This window comes from Rhagoletis zephyria, unplaced genomic scaffold, assembly GCF_001687245.7.
Source record: "Rhagoletis zephyria isolate East Lansing unplaced genomic scaffold, Rhagoletis_zephyria_1.1 Rzeph_scaffold_00041, whole genome shotgun sequence".
Classification (NCBI taxonomy): domain Eukaryota; kingdom Metazoa; phylum Arthropoda; class Insecta; order Diptera; family Tephritidae; genus Rhagoletis; species Rhagoletis zephyria.
Genome location: NW_016157125.1, coordinates 686,150 through 706,749, shown reverse-complemented (window position 1 = coordinate 706,749; position 20,600 = coordinate 686,150). Strand labels below are relative to the sequence as shown.

The 20,600-nt window shown below is 39.7% G+C and overlaps 1 protein-coding gene across 1 annotated transcript; it reads left to right on the top strand.

Moving 5' to 3' along the window:
- The first annotated feature begins 1,951 nt into the window (after window positions 1-1,951).
- Tig (Tiggrin) lies at window positions 1,952-20,600 on the top strand. The gene is made up of 4 exons (XM_017621328.1): window positions 1,952-2,308; window positions 13,288-13,614; window positions 13,682-20,283; window positions 20,354-20,600. The coding sequence occupies exons 2-4, from the start codon at window positions 13,332-13,334 to the stop codon at window positions 20,432-20,434; spliced, it is 6,966 nt and encodes a 2,321-aa protein (XP_017476817.1). The 5' UTR covers window positions 1,952-2,308; window positions 13,288-13,331; the 3' UTR covers window positions 20,435-20,600.

Below are 20,600 nucleotides of genomic sequence, written 5' to 3'. Positions count from 1 at the left end.
ATCGTTTCACAAATGCAAGTACACCTTTAGTGTTGTTGACTGTCACATTAATGTGAAGATTAAAATTAAGCTTAGGATCCATTGTGATACCAAGGTCCACAAAATTGTAAACCTGTTCCAGGTTATGGTTACCTATTATATAAGAAACTGGCAGAACAGCTCTTCGCGAGAAGCACATTTGCTCAACTTTTTCTTTGTATATAGGCCACGACAATTTAGACAATTCTTTATTCAGTTTTTTAAAGTTGACTTTCGAAAAATCAAAGCTATTATTTAATTTTATTTTCCTTTTAAATAAATTTTTTTTTTCATGCATTAGGTTTTGTTGTCCAAAAAATTAATTTTTTTAAATCTAATTCAATAAAATTTTTTTTATTTAATTAAATAAGAAAAAACTTATTCCGATAGTATTATTGAGCTTGTACCACGATTTGTTTTGTTAGGAAAAATGGAAAAAAACAACAAATCTCGGTACACAGCTCAATAATAATATTGAAATAAATCTTAATACGCAACAATAAAAATTTACAAATTAGAAACTGTTTGCTAAAAGGCGAACAGCATAAGCTAAGAGCATCCGTTATACATATGTGTAAAACTAGCTTTTATCTTTCCACGAGCAAACAAACATGCATACAAATATGTATGATTCGTTACATAAAAAAAAAAAAAAAATTCAACCGCAAGATTTTTTTTTTCGTTTCAGAAAACTTGCGTAAAATTAAACACTAATTATTATTTTAATACCATTGTTTGTGGTCGGGAATGCCAATAATCAACCGGATACTTTCCTGTGTCCTCGAGATTTTTTACTATGAAAAAACCAAGGAATTTCTGCTTTAGAATACCAAAAAAAGAAAAAAAAAACCGAAATTCAAGGGCAAACTCACTTGAAAACAAAAATGATAAAGAAAAACAATGAATGGCTTGAACAATTATTTGCATATTGAATGTCAACAAATTAATATACCGGTTTAAGGTAAACATAAAAATTTCATTCAAAACTTGCTTAAAGTGATTCACATATTTTTTGTCAGAACGGAAGCTAAAATTATTGCCAATCGCTTATCGAGTGTTAATAATAATTGGCTTTGCAAAACAAAATGCTAGGTTTTTTGTGAAATGCCAAAAAATGTAATTAATATGTGCATATGTATCTACAAATATGTATATACATGTATGTCTTTTCAAAAATGACTTATTTGCGCAAAATAAAAAATCTTTTGCGTAAAAGTGTTTATTTACGTTAAAAATTTCCCAAGTATTAAAATTAATTTCAATTTTTTTTTAATTTTTTAAGCATACGGCGTAAACAATTTTGAATTTAAGCACCGATAAGTGCCGTTGATAAGCGCAAATAGCAGCGCTGATAAGCTGCAGCCTGATTGATGATTAACTAGATCATTCCCAAAATATAGAATTCACGCTTTCACGATTCCAAGAAAATCGAAATGTAAATTTATAAAAAAAAAACATCGGCAATTGTCATTGGAAAGCTCAAAATAAACACACACACACACATAAAACGCACACACCACTTGCAGTCTAGCAAAGTTGCTTGCTGTCCGCCTCCGGTGACTTAATAAAACGCTCATCAAAATTCATACGCCTCATCTGACGACTTGTCTCGTGCACTGCACGACGATCACCGGCTGGCTACGTCATCGATGCGGCTGCTGGCCAAGATTTGTCTCAGCTCATTTCTTCTTTTCTTATTATTTTTTATTGTGTTTTTTTTTGGTTTTTTTAATTCTAGCTGTCTATAACAGACAAGAATTACTTTTGGCTTCGTTGAGTTCTCAGCCAGCGAGCGAACGATCAGCTAAACTAATACACGCACTCCCACATCACATACACACACTCACTCCCTCAATCGCCATCAGATTGCGTATCGGCTAGCGCTGGCGAATCTGGTGATCATTTTCATTTAAGTTTCGTTGTGGCGGAGATTTTGAAATCAGTTGAATACTCGCGTTCGTCGCGTTCAAATCGAAAAGTTTTCGAATCTAAAAGCGCGCTAGAACACAACCACCCCACTTTGGTGTTGTGATTGTGTTTGTGTGCATATAAAAATAAAAAAAGGTGACTTTTTAATTGCAAAGCACCCAGTGAAGTGTGTATAGCTGTGTGAGTGCGAGTGCAGGATCCTTGCAGTTGGATTATACAAGTGTGAGACTTGTGATATATTTTTTCGTTTTGAAATTTGAATTTCATAAGCGAAATTAGTGTGCAAGAAGCACTGCCAGTCGATTTTAAGTTACTCTAATGGAGTACTAGTGGATTTCGCGCGAGAAAAGAGTTATTACAAGTGAGTTTTATTTTAATTTTTTGGTCTTATAAAAATCAGAAAAAGAACACCAAAAATTTAATTTTTGAGGTCTATAATTTTTTTGTATTTTTTATATTTTTTTTATATTTTTTTTAATCTCCACTTAGAACTCTCCGAAATCGGGATTAAAAACTTCAGATTGTATTTGGCCAAACGTTAAAGTTTTGCCTCAAATTAATCTTTTTTCATTTTAGTCAAAAATGTTTTGAATTGACGGAATTGTTTTTTCCCGGAAATTTCTCGGCTTGTCTTATATGGATTTTCAACATATCACAAATTTTATTTTTATTTTGAGTCAGCAATTCAAGAAAAGTTATGGAATTTTTATTTTTAGAATGAAAATTAATCGTAAATTCTCGCACTACCGGCGTACTATAAACTTACTTTAATTAATATAACTGAACATAATCACTCAAATATTCTGTGTCCGAATATTTTTAACAATAATTAAAAAGACCGAAAAATATCAATTTATAAAAAAAAATTTCACTGGATGTTGTACTCAATTCTGGAATTCTTAATAAAATTTAACATTTTATTGTTAAAGCAATGCTACAACATTAAATTCTGGATAATTTGATTAAAGATTACGAAAGTTTTAATTTTTAAAGAAGTTTGTTTCTATTTTAGAAATGAAAATAAGTGGAGCTGGGAGTTTTACCCGGATCTTTTAAATATTCGGATAATCCAGATATTCCAATAATTGAATGTCTGATTTAAAAAGCCGAATATTCGGATAACAAAATGAACGGATATTAACCGGATATGTGCATAGAAAAACTAACAGTTATTATTCGGTTATGTACCGGTTATGTACCGAATATCCGGACAACAAAATAGAACGGATATTACTCGGATATCCAGATATTCGGATTTATCCGTAAACACTCACGAATAGCCGAATACATGGAGTGTCGCAGCCTTAAAAATAAGATAAAACAACAAAATATTGCATTCGAAAAGTATTTATTGCACTGTATATGCCAGAGCCGCGCGGATAAAGCTTTTACACTGCTTTCGTGCCTAAGAAATATATAGAAAGCTTGCTTTTTTAATGGTAAATTAAAAAATATCCTCCACCATTGTACAAAACGAGGTTTAACTGCAGAAGTTAAAAGAGCTTTTAAATTTTTCTTAGCGGAATCGGCAAATAATTGTACATACAGTCAAATAAGGATATAAGAAAGGACATGACTGCCATATTGCTTTCACTTAAAAAAAAAAAACAATGACTCCATTCTAATAGAATCAAATGAGTGATCTCACCTGCAACCCAAATAAGCTTGATAGCAAAGATATCTGGAGCGATCGGGAGATAGAAGTCAGACATTTCCTGATCGTTTTTGATCGAATCAACAAAAAGCCACAGAACCTTACTGCCGCCTTACTATCCGGATTGCATCGGTTTTTCGCTACCACCGCCCTTTGGAAAACACTCCAGCCTAAATTTAAAGTCGATGGAGAGTTCCTCAAATGGCCCTTTTGGAATAAACATTGGTGAGCAGTGATCAGTTTGAGTTCGAATCCAGTCACAGCTTCCTAGAATTTCGGAGTGGCCCATAGTTGAAACTTGAAGCTCACGTCACAGCTTTGCGAGTAGGGGTGGTCCGTGGTATCTGAATGATATTAATCAAGGCCGATCCGTTTACTCTCTCCAGCTGCTTAACAATGATGACCTTAAAATATACGACTACCGATGGCTTCTTTACCTTTTCCTCCTATTTTGCTTCCAGGAAAACTAACTGTCAAGGGTTAAGTTGAGGTACTTCACCAATGCTAGAGTGAAAAGCCGACCACTGAGAATAGTTGAAACATTGGGATTTCATATTTTTGCTTGGTGAGGGGAACGGCAGTTGGTGTTACGCCATCCAACATAGCAGCCACGTGACAGCACCACGACATACAGTTTATTTAGGTCCTATGCGATTGCCTCAGGCATAAGCTCCCGCGTATCAATGCAGGTACCAAACAGGTAGCCCGCCCTTCTACCAGAAGGACTGTTCAATGCAATGGGAAAGCATACAAGTGCGTGGGCTGGTTGGTCGAAGTGGCGAGTTTAACAACTCGACAAGAAGTGTTGTGCTTTCGTTTCGTCCTGGCCTTGCTGCATGGATTTTGCAGGGCTCAGTGCCCTGTGTAAACGGCAGTTATTCGAGATAAATGCGTCATGTTCAGTTTGATGAGAAATTTTAGTTCTTTCCACCTACGATGAGCCGCCTTTTTCCAGTGCTGAGAGATGCGGCTATTGAAATAGCTTAGAGGCACAAGAACATCCACTGCCACTGATACATCCGGAGCCGACCCGTTCCTGGTTAGCTCGTCGGCATTTGCCATGAATGTTGCTGTATACCCAGATCAGTGCAACGACATGGCCATCAGCTACAGCCATAAAGTATTCTCTGCAGAGCCTGCCTTAATCACCGCCTGGCTATAAGAGAAAAAAGCACTGCTGGTGGCTGCTAGCTTCGAGGCTAAAGTTATTTTGCACACTTTTTCACCCTCCGCCTGAAAAACACTGGCCGAATTTGATAATCGAATAGTTGGACTCTTCGATTTGGAGGCTAGTTAAAAAAAAAAATACTTTAAATGATCTCAGAAGCAGTAACGACCTTTACTGTCGCTCTTTTATGGGTCATGATTCGTGCATAAAACTTACTCAGATTACAAAAACTTCGATAAAATGACAGCATCTTTTCAATAATTTTCCTTGAAGAAACTGCACGACTATGCGTATGAGTAACATTAAAGTAAATACATACGATTATAGTATCTACAGCAAGGTAATCGCTTAACTACATACATGTACATACAAAAATATGACAGCATCTAAATGGATATGCTTAACTGCGTTCACTGGTGTGTTACTTATTTAAATGTATGTATGTAAGTACTTTTAATTAAAGAAAAATACATTAAAACAACACCTTCCCCACATAAACTACATAAATAATAGCCAAATTGATGCCCTCCTCAGCAATAAAAGCTTTCAAGCATCAACAACTATACTATAACTAATGCCAATGACTAAAATGACTAAGAACGAATTCCCCGAAACTAGCAAGTTTTCACACTTTTACTGTTGACAGATTTTGTTTTAGTATCGTATCAGTGATGCCAGACATTCTCTGTTAAAAATCCCACGAAAATGGGGAAAAAATCCCTCAATTACCCACATCTTGAAAATTTATCCCACAAAATTCCCAACGAGTTTAAACATCTACATGTTTCAGTAGTAAAGAAGTAAAATTCATATAAAATAATAATAATAGTTTGGCGCTTACACATATGTGCTTTTCCTCCAATTTGTGGCGGTCCCCTTGATGTTGTCACACAAAGGGGAGGGACCTACAGTTTTACGCCGACTCCGAATGGCGAGTGTAAATATTTTTATGAGAAGCAGTTTTTCATGGTAGGAATACACTCGGAGGTTTGCCATTGCCTGCCGAGGGCCGACCGCTGTTAAGAAAAAACCTCTTTTTCTGCATTTTTTTCACTCATTCATTTTTTCACTTTCATGTTTTTGCTCACTCACTAAAGGCCTAAACAAATTATTTGGTGACTTTAAAATTGAAGCACATTCATGTGCTATTTAACATTTCATCAGATAATTTGTTCCGCTTTTTACATGAAACACCAGTTACAACTGAAAAGATTCTTTCTTACTCAGCGCTTGAATTGGTTAACGTAAGAAAATTTTCGAAATTGTCCTTATACTTTTTAACAATTATATACCATTTCACTCCACATCACATCTTCAGAACGATTAATTACGTAAGAATGTCGAATATTCTTGAATTTTGATCAATTATGCAACAATAACTGCGTTAAAAGAAAATCCCTTATTTATATGAAATGTCCCTTTTTCCCTTTTTAATTATTTTTGATGCAAAATATCCCTCAAATAGGGAAATTACCCACAATCTGGCATCACTGTATCGTATATTTTTTTTAAAATACTAAATTTCATTGCCAACTGACTGGGTGAGATAGATTATGACATGTCCAATGACAGCAGCGGCGGTGATAAATTTCCAAGACATCAAAATGAATATGAAAATGTACGAGTATAGTATTTTATGAGTATGCGATCGGCCACGCACTTGAATCATCAAAGTGAAAGGAAAGTAAAATTTGTAGTATAAAAATACAATAAAAACAATAACACGAATGAGAATAAAACTAAATATCTAAACTTAAGTGTGACAGTCAAGAAAATATGAATTTATTTGTATGTCTGTCTATATATCTACGTGCATGCATACAATGTACGGTGGCGAAAATGTGAATAGGGAAGGGACATTTAGCAAGTTTTCGCCTTTTTTTTGTTTGTTTAAAAAATGTTTATTAGTTTTTATGAAAATATAGGTTACTATCTGAAACAAATATTAGAGCATTTAGAGAAATTCGATGAATTTTAACAAATCGAGCCCTAACCGCAAAAAAGATGTTACATAAGACATTATTTTTAAAATTTTATTTTTGATGCAAAAATGAATCTATGTAGATGCTCTAGGAACATTTCTGCTGCATCAAAAAAGCAATAACAAATTAAAATTAAAGAAAAAATCGCTTACGTCTTTTTGGCGGTTAGCGCTCGAAATGTTCATACAAATTTTAAATTTTTTAATCAGATTTTTTAGAATTTTTGTGCATTCGGTTTTGTAGTTCGTTAAATTTTACTATAACAAAGTGCAAGTTTGAAGTTGCTGGAACTTACCGTTGTTTTTTGGCAATTTTTTATTCGCGCCTTTTCTTCCATGCAACATTTTTTTGTATGAATGAGCAACACCTTTCACAAAAAAAAAATTACCAAAAATCATACTAAAATTGAATGCGCTACAAAAGTGCATACTCAAAATGTTGATTAAACTTTGTCGAGTTTCGCAAATTTTTTTACCAAGTTTGAAATTTTGACTTATATGGTTTTTATTAGATCACGAGCTACACTTTTATAAAGAAAATAATAAACCTTAAATAAATTAAAGGAAAATAGCTAAAGAATGCTAGAATATCTCTTCCATATTTCTATTTTCGCCACTGTATATGCGCGTGGCAGCCATGCTATAAATATTCAAATATGTACATTTGTACACAAAATAATTAAAGCAGAGATGCATAACAAAAAAAAAAAAAAAATTGGAGAAAAACTGCGATTGCAGTGACGCAAAGTGCGTTGCATGACAGGCGGCGACCCGGCGCTGCTGCAATGGCGTGTGCCACCCGCATATATTTTATGAAGACATGTCTATGTTTGTATTGGCAGGGAAGCGTGACTACGTGCGTTGCAATGCTTTGATAGGCGCTTAAAATAGATTTTCTTTTAATTTTAATTTGGAAAATTTGTTCTTCAAGTCTATTGGTGATTTTTATTTTTGATATTTTTAGTGCGAGTTGACCCATTTCCATGCTTAATGAAAACGGTTTTTTACTAATTGAGTTCGAAAGAATGATTTTTTACCTTGCTCAAGTATTCAGCTGTTTCTGAAAAAAAAAAGAAAAATTGTCCAACTTTCATTATCTTGAAGTGCTTCAAGCTAAAGTGTTTGCCTAGACAAGTTGTGCGATTTATGTTTGCATTCGTTATTTGGAATTTGTTATAAATTAAATAATTAGTGTTGTAATTTGTTGAGAATTCAATGATTTAAATTTATTTATGTATGGCTGGCTTAGGAGGTTAATTTCAGTGACGCATTTAGTTTAAGATTTCGCGACAAATTATACTTTAAGTATTCACACCTGACCCTACACTAATTAAAATTTTAGGTGTTTTTTTTAGCGGAAAATTCGGTATCATTTCTAAGGAAGCCATTGAGGTTACCATCAGCTTCTTTGCTATGCATAGGGAAGCCTTACCGTACATTGCTTAAGATATGATGTGTTTTCTAGAAAGCCATCCACCACACCAAAGCAAGACTTGGTCCGATTCCTCCCTTCGAGTTTCTAGCTTCTTAATTTTAAACTGCTTATAGATTTCTTCAATGCTCATACTAGCTCGCCTTCGTTGCAAAAGATATGAGATGTGCTTGCACAGTTTATACCAGTGATTCCCAAAGTGGTCCAGGTGGACCCGAATGGGTCCACAGGAGACTCGTCGGGGTTCTACGTTGGCGTGAAAAAAATATGGGGTTCCACGAGTTGTAAGTGGGGGTCCGCGAACTTAAGGCATTGGCCAGCCCTCTATCTAAGTACTTCCAAACTAGTTCGGTAATGCAAGTCTCGACTTATGTTATTATTTTATGTTGGTCACTCGGGAGTACCTTGTAATGAGACATCAAACCATTTGGCCAGAACTGGCTCAAACCAGGCATTCGCATCACTTTAAAACTCGGAGCGATAAAAATAAAAATTATGCCATCAACACAAAATAAACTATTTTACGAAAACTCCACATGCAAATTCATGAATGAGCCGAACATCTGAGGAGGTTATGGTTAAGAATATGTAAATAACGCCAGCTCTCGGAGTTCTCTTAAAAATATAACTCCTCAGAGCGAGAGAGTACTTTGATCGCTTTACGAGCTCGGTTTTTTTTTTAAACTTGCAAGTGTATAATCACATTGTCTTAATAAATCGAACACATGAAAATATTTTATTTTTATTTTTCCACTCCGAATTTAGTTTTGGAACTCATCCGCGATGAAGATTTACATTGTTAGATCTAATCTTCACATTTTTTGATGAGATTTGGGAGCAGCTGGGGGTCCGCCGAAACCAGTAAGGATTTGAATGGGGTCTACGGGGGAAAAAGCTTGGGAACCTCTGGTTTATACTGTATTTGCTCCAATTTACTAATTTGTTTGCTGGTAGTAGGTGACAAAATTGTCGAACAGTATTCCAATATTGGCCTAACTAGTACAGTGTGTAATCTCGGAACTGTGGTAGCATTGTTGAAGTCGTTGCTAGATCTTAAAACAAAACCAAGAACCCTACAAATGTGAGCTATTTATGTCTATTACGGTATCCGATGGATGCAATCCGATTCGCACTGTATTAGAGCCAAAGGAAATCCTTGAGGGACACCAGAGCATACATCATACCTATGTGATATATGGCCGTTAACCTGTACCTGTAATAGTCTTTCAGATAGATACGATTTTATCTAACCCAGCGCCTTATTATTTACACCGTATTAACTCAGCTTATTGATAAGTATTTTATGGTTGTCCGTATCGAAGGCCATGCTGAAATTTGTTAAAATTGCATATACACTCAGACCACGGTTCATAGCATTGAGAATGTAATTCGTATAAGAAAACAGGTTGGTTAGATAATTGCAAACAGATCGGTCTGTGGTTAGTTATATCTGAATTATGTATTTGACTGGTAAAATCTATCTTCCAGGCTGAGGGGAAGACTCCTGTCCCTAGTGATGACTCAAATATTTATAGCAGTTATGGGTTCAGCAAGTCCTAATGCACACTTTTTGAGAAACAGATTGGGTTTCCTCGAAGACAATATTAAAACTAGTAACAAACTCTGTTAAATTGTCGTTGTTGTTGTTGTTGTTGTTCTAGCGTCTACAACAACCCCGCCCAGATCGCCTGGTATCTCAGTTGTTATTGTTATTGTCAAGCTCAACTAACTGCAGACCCAAGTAACGTGCAGCCTCTATAGGGCCCATCCACAGGAACAGAGGCGTTAGCCGTGTAGGATTTTGTGAGCATGCGAAGAGATGTATCGAGTCGTGGGGTGTCACCGGACACTCATTGGGTACACCTGCATCTAGTCTGCTCAGGTATGAGTTCGGCCTATAGCAGTAGCCAGAGCGAAGTTGGGCTATTGGCGTCCTCGTCTGCTTGTATCACGAGTTTCGCATAATGATTGTCGTAGATGCTTTTAAGGAATGCAATAAATAGGTCACTTACTTCTCTACTATTTTCAGCGTCCCTCTCGCCCCAGGACATTGAAGAGGGAATGTCGGCATCGTTGTCCTTCTTGTTTATAACATACTACTTCCACAATTGGTTCACATCCGTCATGACTAGTTCCTCAATTCTTAATGTATGTATAGTTGTTATAATATACTTGGCGGAGTCTTCTGCATTCTCGCCTCAGTTTACTGCAATTCTCGTATGTATTTATATTTAAAAATTGGATAATTTTAAAAGTTTATTCGGTGATGCTAAATCAAATATTTGGTCCGTTTCGTAACCCCAAAATACATACCGCATTTTTTAAATAAACCAGAGACTAAAAAAAAACCAGAGAGTCAACTACTTCTGGTGAATTGTAATCGAAGAAGGTCAAGTTTAATTGATTGAGTGTTACCTCATCACATCGGCTACGGTAGAAAGTAACCAACTTTCCAATTATTGTGGATATCTTGAAACGATTTGGGCGGATTTTAAGCAAAAAATGACCGGATTTTGGGACGAGAAAAGTTCTCTCCCTTTGCAAACCATGGCAGTCGACTGTACCATAAGCCCTTAGGCTTACCACTGCCACTAAGAGTTGCCTGAATTAGAACCTTTTTGACTATAATCAAAACAAGGCGAATTAGTTTTGCAACAAACATATCATTTTGACGTTAAGAAGTACCGCGGCGAAATTCTAAATTCGCCATCAACACCACCTTGTATAAATTCGCCTTGAAGCGAGCGGTTGAGGAGGAGGATCGACTGCAGAAGTCGTGGATAAAAAAGTTTATTTTGAGGTTGTTCTGGAATCTTATTCTTTCGGTAGAATCAAGGGAATGTACATTCATCGCCTTGAGTCAAAAGATAGTTGCTCCCTCGTTAAGAATTTCGGTTAATTGGCTTTAGAAAAATTAAGAAAGTTGGAATTATTTAAATGCCTCCGAGAGCACACTTCGTTGCTATAAAGCTGGAAAGCTTTGAAATTTATAGATTATCTTTTCTGAACAGAACCGCTGCAAATTTCTTAGGTAATGTCTTAATTTTATATTTTATATTCCTAACGAATTATCAGTCCATACACATACATACACGTCTATTGGTTTCTGACCGGATGTGAGTGGCTATGAATTGTTTCATGCTTCATTGCAGATGCTATTTATGCCAAACAGTGGGGTTTTTTGTGTTTTGAAGATTAAGAAGCTGTTTTGCAGCTATGCGAAATAAATAATAAAGGCATAAAATAAAAAAGCCCAAGTAAATACTAAACTACAGTAAATAAATAAACGAAAATAAGCTCCATCCACAAAAAATAATACCTCGGCGCTTAAAGCTTCAAAGGTCACAATATTGAACTTATTATAAAGCGCATCTCACTTATCTCTACTTGGTTTATTTTAATGCGTATGAAGGCTGACGAGAATATTTATACAAAAATAAAATTAATACTCGAATTAATTCCTATAGACTAGAGCCACTTAGGTTTGTTTTTTTTTCTTGTTTTATTTAGATTATAGATTAATGCTGACACAAAATTTATATAAAGCTTCTATAATAATTAAAATAGCGCTCGTTTTATAAGAGGCCATCAGTTTATGTGGCGTTTGAATAATATTTACTAATAAATATGTATTAGTGTGCTCTATACATTGTGTGATGGCATGTGAAAGCGAAATGTTTATAGTTTTATTTAATTTTTAAGCGCGTGTACTTCTCATTATTAAATTTTAAATAGTAGGGATATTCTCCGATCTAAACAATTTCAATACATTTTTATAGGGATATTCCTGTTTATGAAAAATACTTCAATAGACAAAATAAATTTAGATTTTGAAACCAAAAGGACATTGAAAAAAAGTTTTTCTTTTTTAATGTGTTTTTTGGCTTCAATTTTTTGAGATAGTCTGGGGGTTTCGGATTTTTTTGCAATTTTTTTGATTCGTGATGTTTTAGAATTTTGCAAAATTTTTCGGGTCTGTTGTTCACTTTTCGGGATGTTTTTGCAATCAAGACATTGTGAAAAAATTGGTTTTGTGATGTTTTGTAATTTCACGAATTTTTCGAAAATTTTTATGGGTATGTTTTTTTGGATTTTTGGACTTTTTTGAGATATTTTCCAGATTTATTTTGGGGGATGTTTAAGGATTTTTCGAAATTTTCGAACATTTTTCGGGTCTCTTTTTTCGCTTTTCGGAATTTTGTGAGATATTTTCAAGACCAATTTTAGGGTTTGCGTTTTTTTTTTTTTTGAAATAAAGTCATTGCAAAAGGACTTTTTGCTATATTTTAAAAATTTTCGAAATTTTTGAATACTTTCCGGATCTGTTTTTCAATTTTCGAAATTTTTTGAGATATTTTTCTGATTTATTTTGGAGCGCCGGATTTTTCGCAATCAAGATATTATGAAAACAGGTTTAGAATTTTTAGAAAGTTTTGAAAATTTTTGGCGTCTGTTTTTCATTTTTCGGGATTTATTTTAAATATTTACAGATTTATTTTGCGGTTCTCGTCTGTTTGTTTTTTTTTTGTGATACTTTCCAGTTTTATTTTGGGGTTTTCGAATTATTTTGCAATCAAGACATTGTGACAATTTTTATTTAGAATTTTTTTAAGTTTTTGAAAGCGTTTCGAGTCTGCTTTTTAATTTTTCGGGATTTTTTTTTAAATACTTTCCAGATTTATTTTGGGCGTTTGGGACTTTTTTTGGAATCAGACCCATTTCGATGCAATTTGAGATTTTTTGGGATGATTTCGGTTTTCTTTTTTTGATACTTTCCGGGATTCATGATTTTTCGAGATTTTCTAGCAATCTTTTTAGGCATTCGTTTGGGTAGGTTTTGTGACTATTCGGGATTTTTTTTATTATTGTTATTTTTGGGTACTTTGATTTTTCGAGTATTTCTTGGAATATTTAAATAATTTCTTTTTGAACTTTTACAAATTTCTCGATTTTGGATTTCTTGGAGTTTTTAGGGACTTTGATTGATTTTCGAATTTTTTTACGCTTTTTCCTATCTTCAACCAAACTAACTTTTACACTTTTCATCTTCCAGGAAAGCCTCAAATTATTTGAAATTTATATTTCCTTCCTTTTTCTAATTTCAGGCATACTCATCTGAAGCTTCACTAATCGACTATCCCCGTTCAAAATGAAGGCCCTGAGCCTTTTATTGGCGCTACTCTGCGTAGCGCAATGGCGCGCGCATGCTTACATCGTCGGCAGCACGTCCGGCTACTCACATTCGTCACGCTATGCATCATCTTCGTCCTCCTCATCTGCCAGTGGCAGCTCATCCTGTTGTCAACTAAGTTCCTGGGCCTATGCCCATATTAATGAAGTGCGGCAGTTTGCAACTCGGCTGAGACAGGAATACAATTACATGTCGCAGGGTACCAGCACCGGCTACAGTGTGCAGGACACACAATGGGATGGTAAGTGCCTTAAGATATACCAAGTTAACTCAGTATTTTATTCGTTTATTTCTCCTTACCTTTATAGCAAATATCATCAGTCTGACCGGCAAGACTGGCTCTGAGTTGGATGCACTCGTGCGTCGTGTTAGCGAGCAATTGGTTACCGACATGCGTAAAGGCCTCCTGCCTTACACAACCATCATCGCACCGAACTTCTTCGAATCAAAGGCAGCCGAAACCCTGGAAACTTACACTGCCGCCAGCGACGATTACGGTCAACAACAGCAACAGATCGAAGTTGGCCACTTTCAACCGGTCGATCTTTCGAACTTCGATGAGGTACGCAACTATGCTTACCCCGCCGAAGTGAAAGTCATCGACGGCAAAACTTATGTGGTGCACAAGAATTGCACTGAGGCCAAGAAGGTGAGCGGCGACGGCACGTACGGCAGTCCGCTGGTCACCGTTCGCAGTCGCAATCGCACTACTATTGCCACCAGCGGCGGTATACCGGCCTATACATATGGCACAGGTGGTTACAGCAGCGGTTCCTTGGTATCTGGCAGTACTGCCTCCTACCCAAGTCCCATTTATGCGCAGCCTGGAACTAGCAGCAGCAGCACTTCGACAACCTTGCGACGCAAGAATACCGTCTATGATTGGGTAAATCAGAATATGGAACCTAGTGTTATGGGCTATAATCCAGTGGTAAATGTTGCGGGTTCTTCAAATTGGCAAGCGGGTGCCTACCAACCAGCTACAAACGTCCCCTTCGACGCTGATGTGGAGGCGCTTAGCGCTGGCAGTCCAGCGTTCCGACCAAGTTATGCGCCCGGCTCTACAGTGACGGTGCGGCGGTTCAATAAGACAATTATTACCAATCCTGATGGCACAAATACGGTTAGTGGTTCTGAACTGAATCGCAAGTGGGTTGATGGTAAACTCGTATACGACTCGCAGCGGCCATTCGGTGAATGGACTGTACCACGTGGCGAGGCCTGGAAGCAGGAAGAACGTGAACGTTTCTTTTGGTTTTTGACACAAGGCAATATAACACCACAGCGTCTGGAGGAATGGCAACGGCAGCAAGAGGAACGTCTCTTGGCTACGGCTGAACGCCATCACACTACGATTGAGAACATACAGGCGTGGCACCGTGACGAGTTGGACCGTTATCGCGTGTTGTTGGGTCAATATCAGGCACAAAATTCCAACTTGACCGGCTGGAAGCGTACGGAAGCTGGACGCCTCGATTGGTTGATACACCAGAATAGCGTTACACGTGAAGAGTTGGAGCGTTGGCAGCGCGAGAACAATGAGAAATTGGTGCAATTGGCACGCCAGTACAATATTTCGTTGCAAGAATTAAAGAACTGGCAAATCGAGGAATTGAATCGCCTCTACGCGCACTTTAATGATCAAAACAATTCGTTGATTTCGCGTCCCATCGATTCGGGCTCTCTACGCACCAGTGAACAAGAACGTCTGGAGGAGCTAATACGCCAACACAACGCCACAATTACACAGCTACAAAACTCAATACGAATGGATCAAGAAAAGCTCACCAACTTAGGACAAAAGTATCGTGGCAACGTGCAGGATATGGAAAAATGGCTGAAGGGTGAAATGGCGCGCCTGAATGGCATAATCAACGAGCAACGCAACGAGATGACACGAGTGACCGAATGGCAACGTTCAGAGCGTGAGCGTTTGGAGAATGTGGTTAAGCAACACCGTGGCTCGGTGGAGGAGGTGGAGGCACAAATGGCACGTGATCGCAACTATATGCAAGCGTTGGCCGCGAAGTACCATGTGAGCCTAGAGGAACTCGAGAAATGGCAGAGCTCTGAGTTGGACCGTTTACATAACGAGAGTCAGACCAAACTTGAGTTGGATATTCAAGAGTGGCAGCGCCGTGAACGTGAGCACCTGAAATCGATTGTGAATAAGAACGACTTGACCATTGAGGAATTCCAAGCGAAGATCATGAGCGATCGTTCGCGGCTTGAGGATCTGGCGAAGACCTACAAGATACAAGTCTCCGAAGTAGAGGAATGGATAAGGAATGAAATTAAGAATTTCCAATCGCAGGGACTACTGAAGGAGGTCGAAAAAGAGCTGGCGGCCTGGCAGCAGAAGGAACGTGAGCGCTTGAATTCTATTGTGCGGCAAAACGAGTTGACCGTTGAAGAGCTGGAGACGAAAATAAAAGCGGATCAAACGCATCTCTACAGTTTGGCAAACACGTACCAAGTTCGAGTTGAGGAGATTGAAGAATGGTTGAAGAAGGAGTTATTGCGTCTGCAGGGCGAAGGCCTCATCAAGGTCGAGGACTTGAAGGACTGGCAGCGACAAGAGCGTGAGGATATACTGAAGATTGTGCAGGAGAATAAGTTGACTATTGAGGAGTTCGAGAAGAAGCTGTTGGCTGACAGACAGCGCTTGCAAGATCTAGCACGCACTTATAATGTACAAACGTCAGAGATTGAGGGTTGGATCAAAAAAGAAGGCGAACGTCTGCAAAGCTTGGGTTTGTTGCAGATACAAGAACAGTTGAGTAACTGGCAGAAAATCGAGCGGGACCGTCTGCTGGAATTGGTTAACAAGAATAATCTATCCATTGATGAACTGCAAGAAAGCATCAAGAAAGACCGCCAGCACTTATACACTCTGGCGCATCAGAACCAAGTGCGCGTTGAGGAGGTCGAGGAGTGGATCAAGAAAGAGATTCAAAAACTGCAAGCAGAGGGGCTGATTGAAATGGAAAAACTCAAGGACTGGCAATCGCAATGGCGTGGCAATCTGACAAATATGGTTAAGGAACGTGACTTCACGGTGGAAGAATTCCACAAGTGGCTATTAGAGGATCGCAAGCGACTGCAGGATCTCGCCATGCAACACAACGTGCAAATCGAAGAGATCGAACAGTGGGTGCGCAATGAGGAGCAACGCTTCATCAGCATGGGACTGCTGAAACCCAACGAGAAGCTAACCAACTGGCAAGCGGTGGAACGTCGTTACTTGGAGCGTATCACGCAGGAGCAGTACCACTCCACCGAGCAATTGGAGCAGCGCCTGCGTCAGGATCGTGAGTTGCTTGAAAAGTTGGCGCGCGACTACAGCGTTCAAGTCGAGGAAATCGAGCAGTGGATGAAGAAAGAGTTGGCTCGCTTGCGTGACGATGGCCAGTTGCAAATTGACAATCTCACCGCTTGGCAGATAGCCGAACGCGCGCGGCTCGAGGAGCTGGTTAAGCAAAATAAGGCATGGAGTGTAGAGGAATTCGAAAGTGTGCTACGCCAAGATCGGGAACATATGCAGAAAATGGCCTTCCAATACCACACATCGGTGGAGGAAATCGAGAAATGGATACAATCTGAGGTGGATCGTCTTCGGCAACAGGGCAAACTCGATATCGAGAAGCTCACTGAGTGGCAGAAGACTGAGCATGATCGCATTTTGAACTTGCTACAACAACAATCCACCATCACAGTGGAAGAGTTCGAGGAGAAAGTGCAAAAAGATAGACGTTTCCTAATCAACTTGGCTAACCAGTATCATGTGAGCGTAGTGGAGGTCGAGGCTTATGTCAAGAAGGTCATCGACGAGTTGCGCAACAAGGGCAAGTTTGAGGTGGAGAATCTGCAGAATTGGCAGCTGGTCGAGCGCGACTACATCAAACAGCTGATCGGGCAATACCAAAATGGTCTATCCACCACCGAGTACGAGCAGAAATTGTTGGCAGATCGCGCACATTTGCATCAGCTGGCCGATCAGTATCGCATCAGTATCGATCAAATCGAAAAGTGGATGATTGAAGAGTTGAAACGTTTGCGTAAAGACTCAGCCGATCACGTACAGAAGCTTGCGGAGTGGCAAGTGGCGGAAGCGCAACGCTTGAAGGAACTCATACGCCAAAATAACCATTTGAGTTATGTTGAATTTCAAATGGAGCTCAATAAGGAGCGCCAACGTTTACAAGAGCTTGCCCGCCAGTACTCGGTGAGTGTTGAGGAGGTCGAAACGTGGCTGCGTCAGCAATTGGTCAACCTGAAGGCCACCGGACAAGTGCAAGTGGAGAGCCTCACACAGTGGCAAAGTGATGAGCAGAAACGACTGATTGATATGCTGCTACAACAACAGAATAGCATCAGCTATGACGAGTTCGAGTCACAGCTACGCCGCGATCGCGCGCATTTGCAAAGTTTGGCGCAGGAGTACAGCGTGAGCGTTGAGCAAATCGAAGCTTGGATGCGTGACGAACTACAGCGTCTGAAGAACACCGGACTATTGCAAGTCGAGCAGTTGACTTACTGGCAAAAGAGCGAACGCGACCGTTTGCAGGATTGGTTAAATCGACAGAATAACGCCACTACCTATGAAGAGTTCAACGAGTTCTTGCGTCGCGATAAAGCACGTCTTGAGCGCATTGCACAGGACTACCAAGTGACAGTCGAAGAGGTCGAATCGTGGGTGCAGCAAGAGGGCGCACGTTTGCAAGTGCTCGGCTTGATTAAAGGTCCCCAGAACTATGCTGTTTACGAGGACCACAGCGGCAACGATGAATGGAAGGTATACACGCTTGCACATCTGAAAGCCGTAGCGCAAACTGTGCCCATGAATTGGCAAGATTTTGAGAATTACTTGGTTAAGGAGCGCATGCGTTGGGAACAATTTGCACGCCAATATAATGTCAGCGTGGAAGAGATCGAAGAGTATATACGCGAAGAGGCACAGAAACTTAATCAGCAGGGAGTCATAACCGGCTCAGTGACGGTGGAGGAGTGGGAGTTCGAAGAGAGTCAACACATACAGAACTTGATTAACGATCGGTTACGCAAGCAGCAGCGTTGGTCCATAGAAGAACTCGAAAGGCAGCTGAGGCAAGACCAGGAGCATTTGCGTCAATTGGCTATACAATACCACGTCACAGTCGAGGAAGCCGAGGCCTGGTACAGGCAAGAGCTGCAACGTCTGCTGGACCAGAACAAAATCATTTCGGAGCACTTGGTCGACTGGCAACGTCGTGAGAAGGACCGACTGTACCGCCTAGTCACACGCCAACCCGGCGTGACCGTGGAGGTGTGGGAAGAGCAAATTTTGCGCGATAGAACTACACTCAACAATTTGGCCGATGAGTACCATGTGTCTATCGAAGAACTAGAATCATGGATCAATAATGAATTACGGCGTCTTGCCGACTTGGGACTTGTACGCAACTTGCACCAGTCCAGCGACTACAACAACTGGCAAAAGCAGGAGAGTGAGCGTTTGCGTAGTATTGCTGCTGAGATCAACATTACCCAAATTGAATTCCTCGAGTTTATTGCCGCTGACACCGATTATCAGCGTCGTTTGGCGAAACTCTACGGCACCACGCTCGAGCAACTGGCGCCCTTCCAGAGCATCGAAATCAGTCACTTGCAGCGTGAAGGACTCTTAGACAATACCAAGCTGTTAACGCTGGAGCAATGGCAGAAGCGTGAACGTGATCGTCTTTACAATTTGATTAAAAATCAAAACTTTAGTCTGAAGAATCTACGCAACTGGCAACGACAGGACATGTTCCTCAACGAAGTGGCCGCAAATTACGGCATCACAACGCAGGCACTGAAAGACTGGCAAATTAAGGAATTCGAGCGTTTCATACAACTCGCTGAACACTATGGCATGACGTTGAACCAGCTGCAGGACTTCCGCGACAAAGAATGGCGCTACATCAACTTCGTGATGCACAAGAAGACCAGCAATGAGGCGGAGCGCATCAATTGGGGTGCCGAGGAGGCGAAACGTATGGCAGTGCTGGAGCGCAAGACCGGCTTGGCGGGCGAGGAACTACTCGAATGGCGACGCATACTCTATCTGCTGTGCCAAGGTCTCCTGCCCATGGACTCTACCACCGGCTTTGGCGGTCACGAAATTGGCGCTGGTTCCACTAATCGCACTGCTTGGCCACATAATGTGATCTCCAAGGATCGTGGCGATCAGCCGCCGCATGTATACGACGAAAATGGTGACGTAGAAGAGCCCGGTTTGGCCGGTCAAGACAATGCTTTATATCCACTGCCAAATGCTGCTATAAAAGAAGAAACAACCACGCAATATCCAGCCTACCCAGCGCCCTACGCACCGCTTGCCAGCGGTGGCCGAACGAGTGGCTATCGTTATAGCAAGAAAGAATACAAATACACTGTGCCAGCTGGTGGTGTTAACGCTGTGGCTAGCGCCGATGCGAGCAGTAGCGCGACCAGTGCAAGCGCTAATATCGGCTTAGGAGGTCGTACACGCTATGGACGCGAGCGTGAACTTGACACGCAACTACAGCAGCAGCAGCAGCAAAAGGTGGATGACTACGGTCAACAGCAGCAGGTTGAAGTCGGTTGGAATGGCAAGCTAGAAGATGGCGGGCAACAGCAGGAAGTCGACTTAGGTTGGAATGCACAGCAACAGCAGCAAGCGCAGTTCGGTTATGGCCGCAGCAGTTCCGGTGGTTATACGTCGTCATCACAGCAGTCGCAGCAGCAGCAGGAAGACTTCGGTCAACAACAACAAGTGGAATTGGGCGATTACAAGCAACACGATTGGGATCAGCAGCAGCAAGTGCAGGTCGAAGATCTTAGCGGTAGCTTCACAGGCGCACATAGCAGCTACAATCAGAAGCAAGTGTCCAGCACTGAGGCGAATGCGGTGAGTTGGTTAATTTGCTGATACATATTCAACTAAAATTTTAATGCTTACTTTTATTTAAATTTTACAGCATGTCGAGGTCACAGCAGAGCCAGAAAGCACTGGTTTATGGGGCTCGATTAAGAAGAAGGCTTCCGGAATATTTGGCTGATTTATTTTATCAAAGAACGCCCAAAAATATTTAATTTAAAAACTCGAAATTAAAAAAAAAAAAATCGAAAAAGCGATACTCTTTTGTTCAATAAACTTCTTCAGTTGTTTTTATTTAATGTAAATTTATGTATATTGTTTTTATGCCTTATTTCGCATTGTTTTTT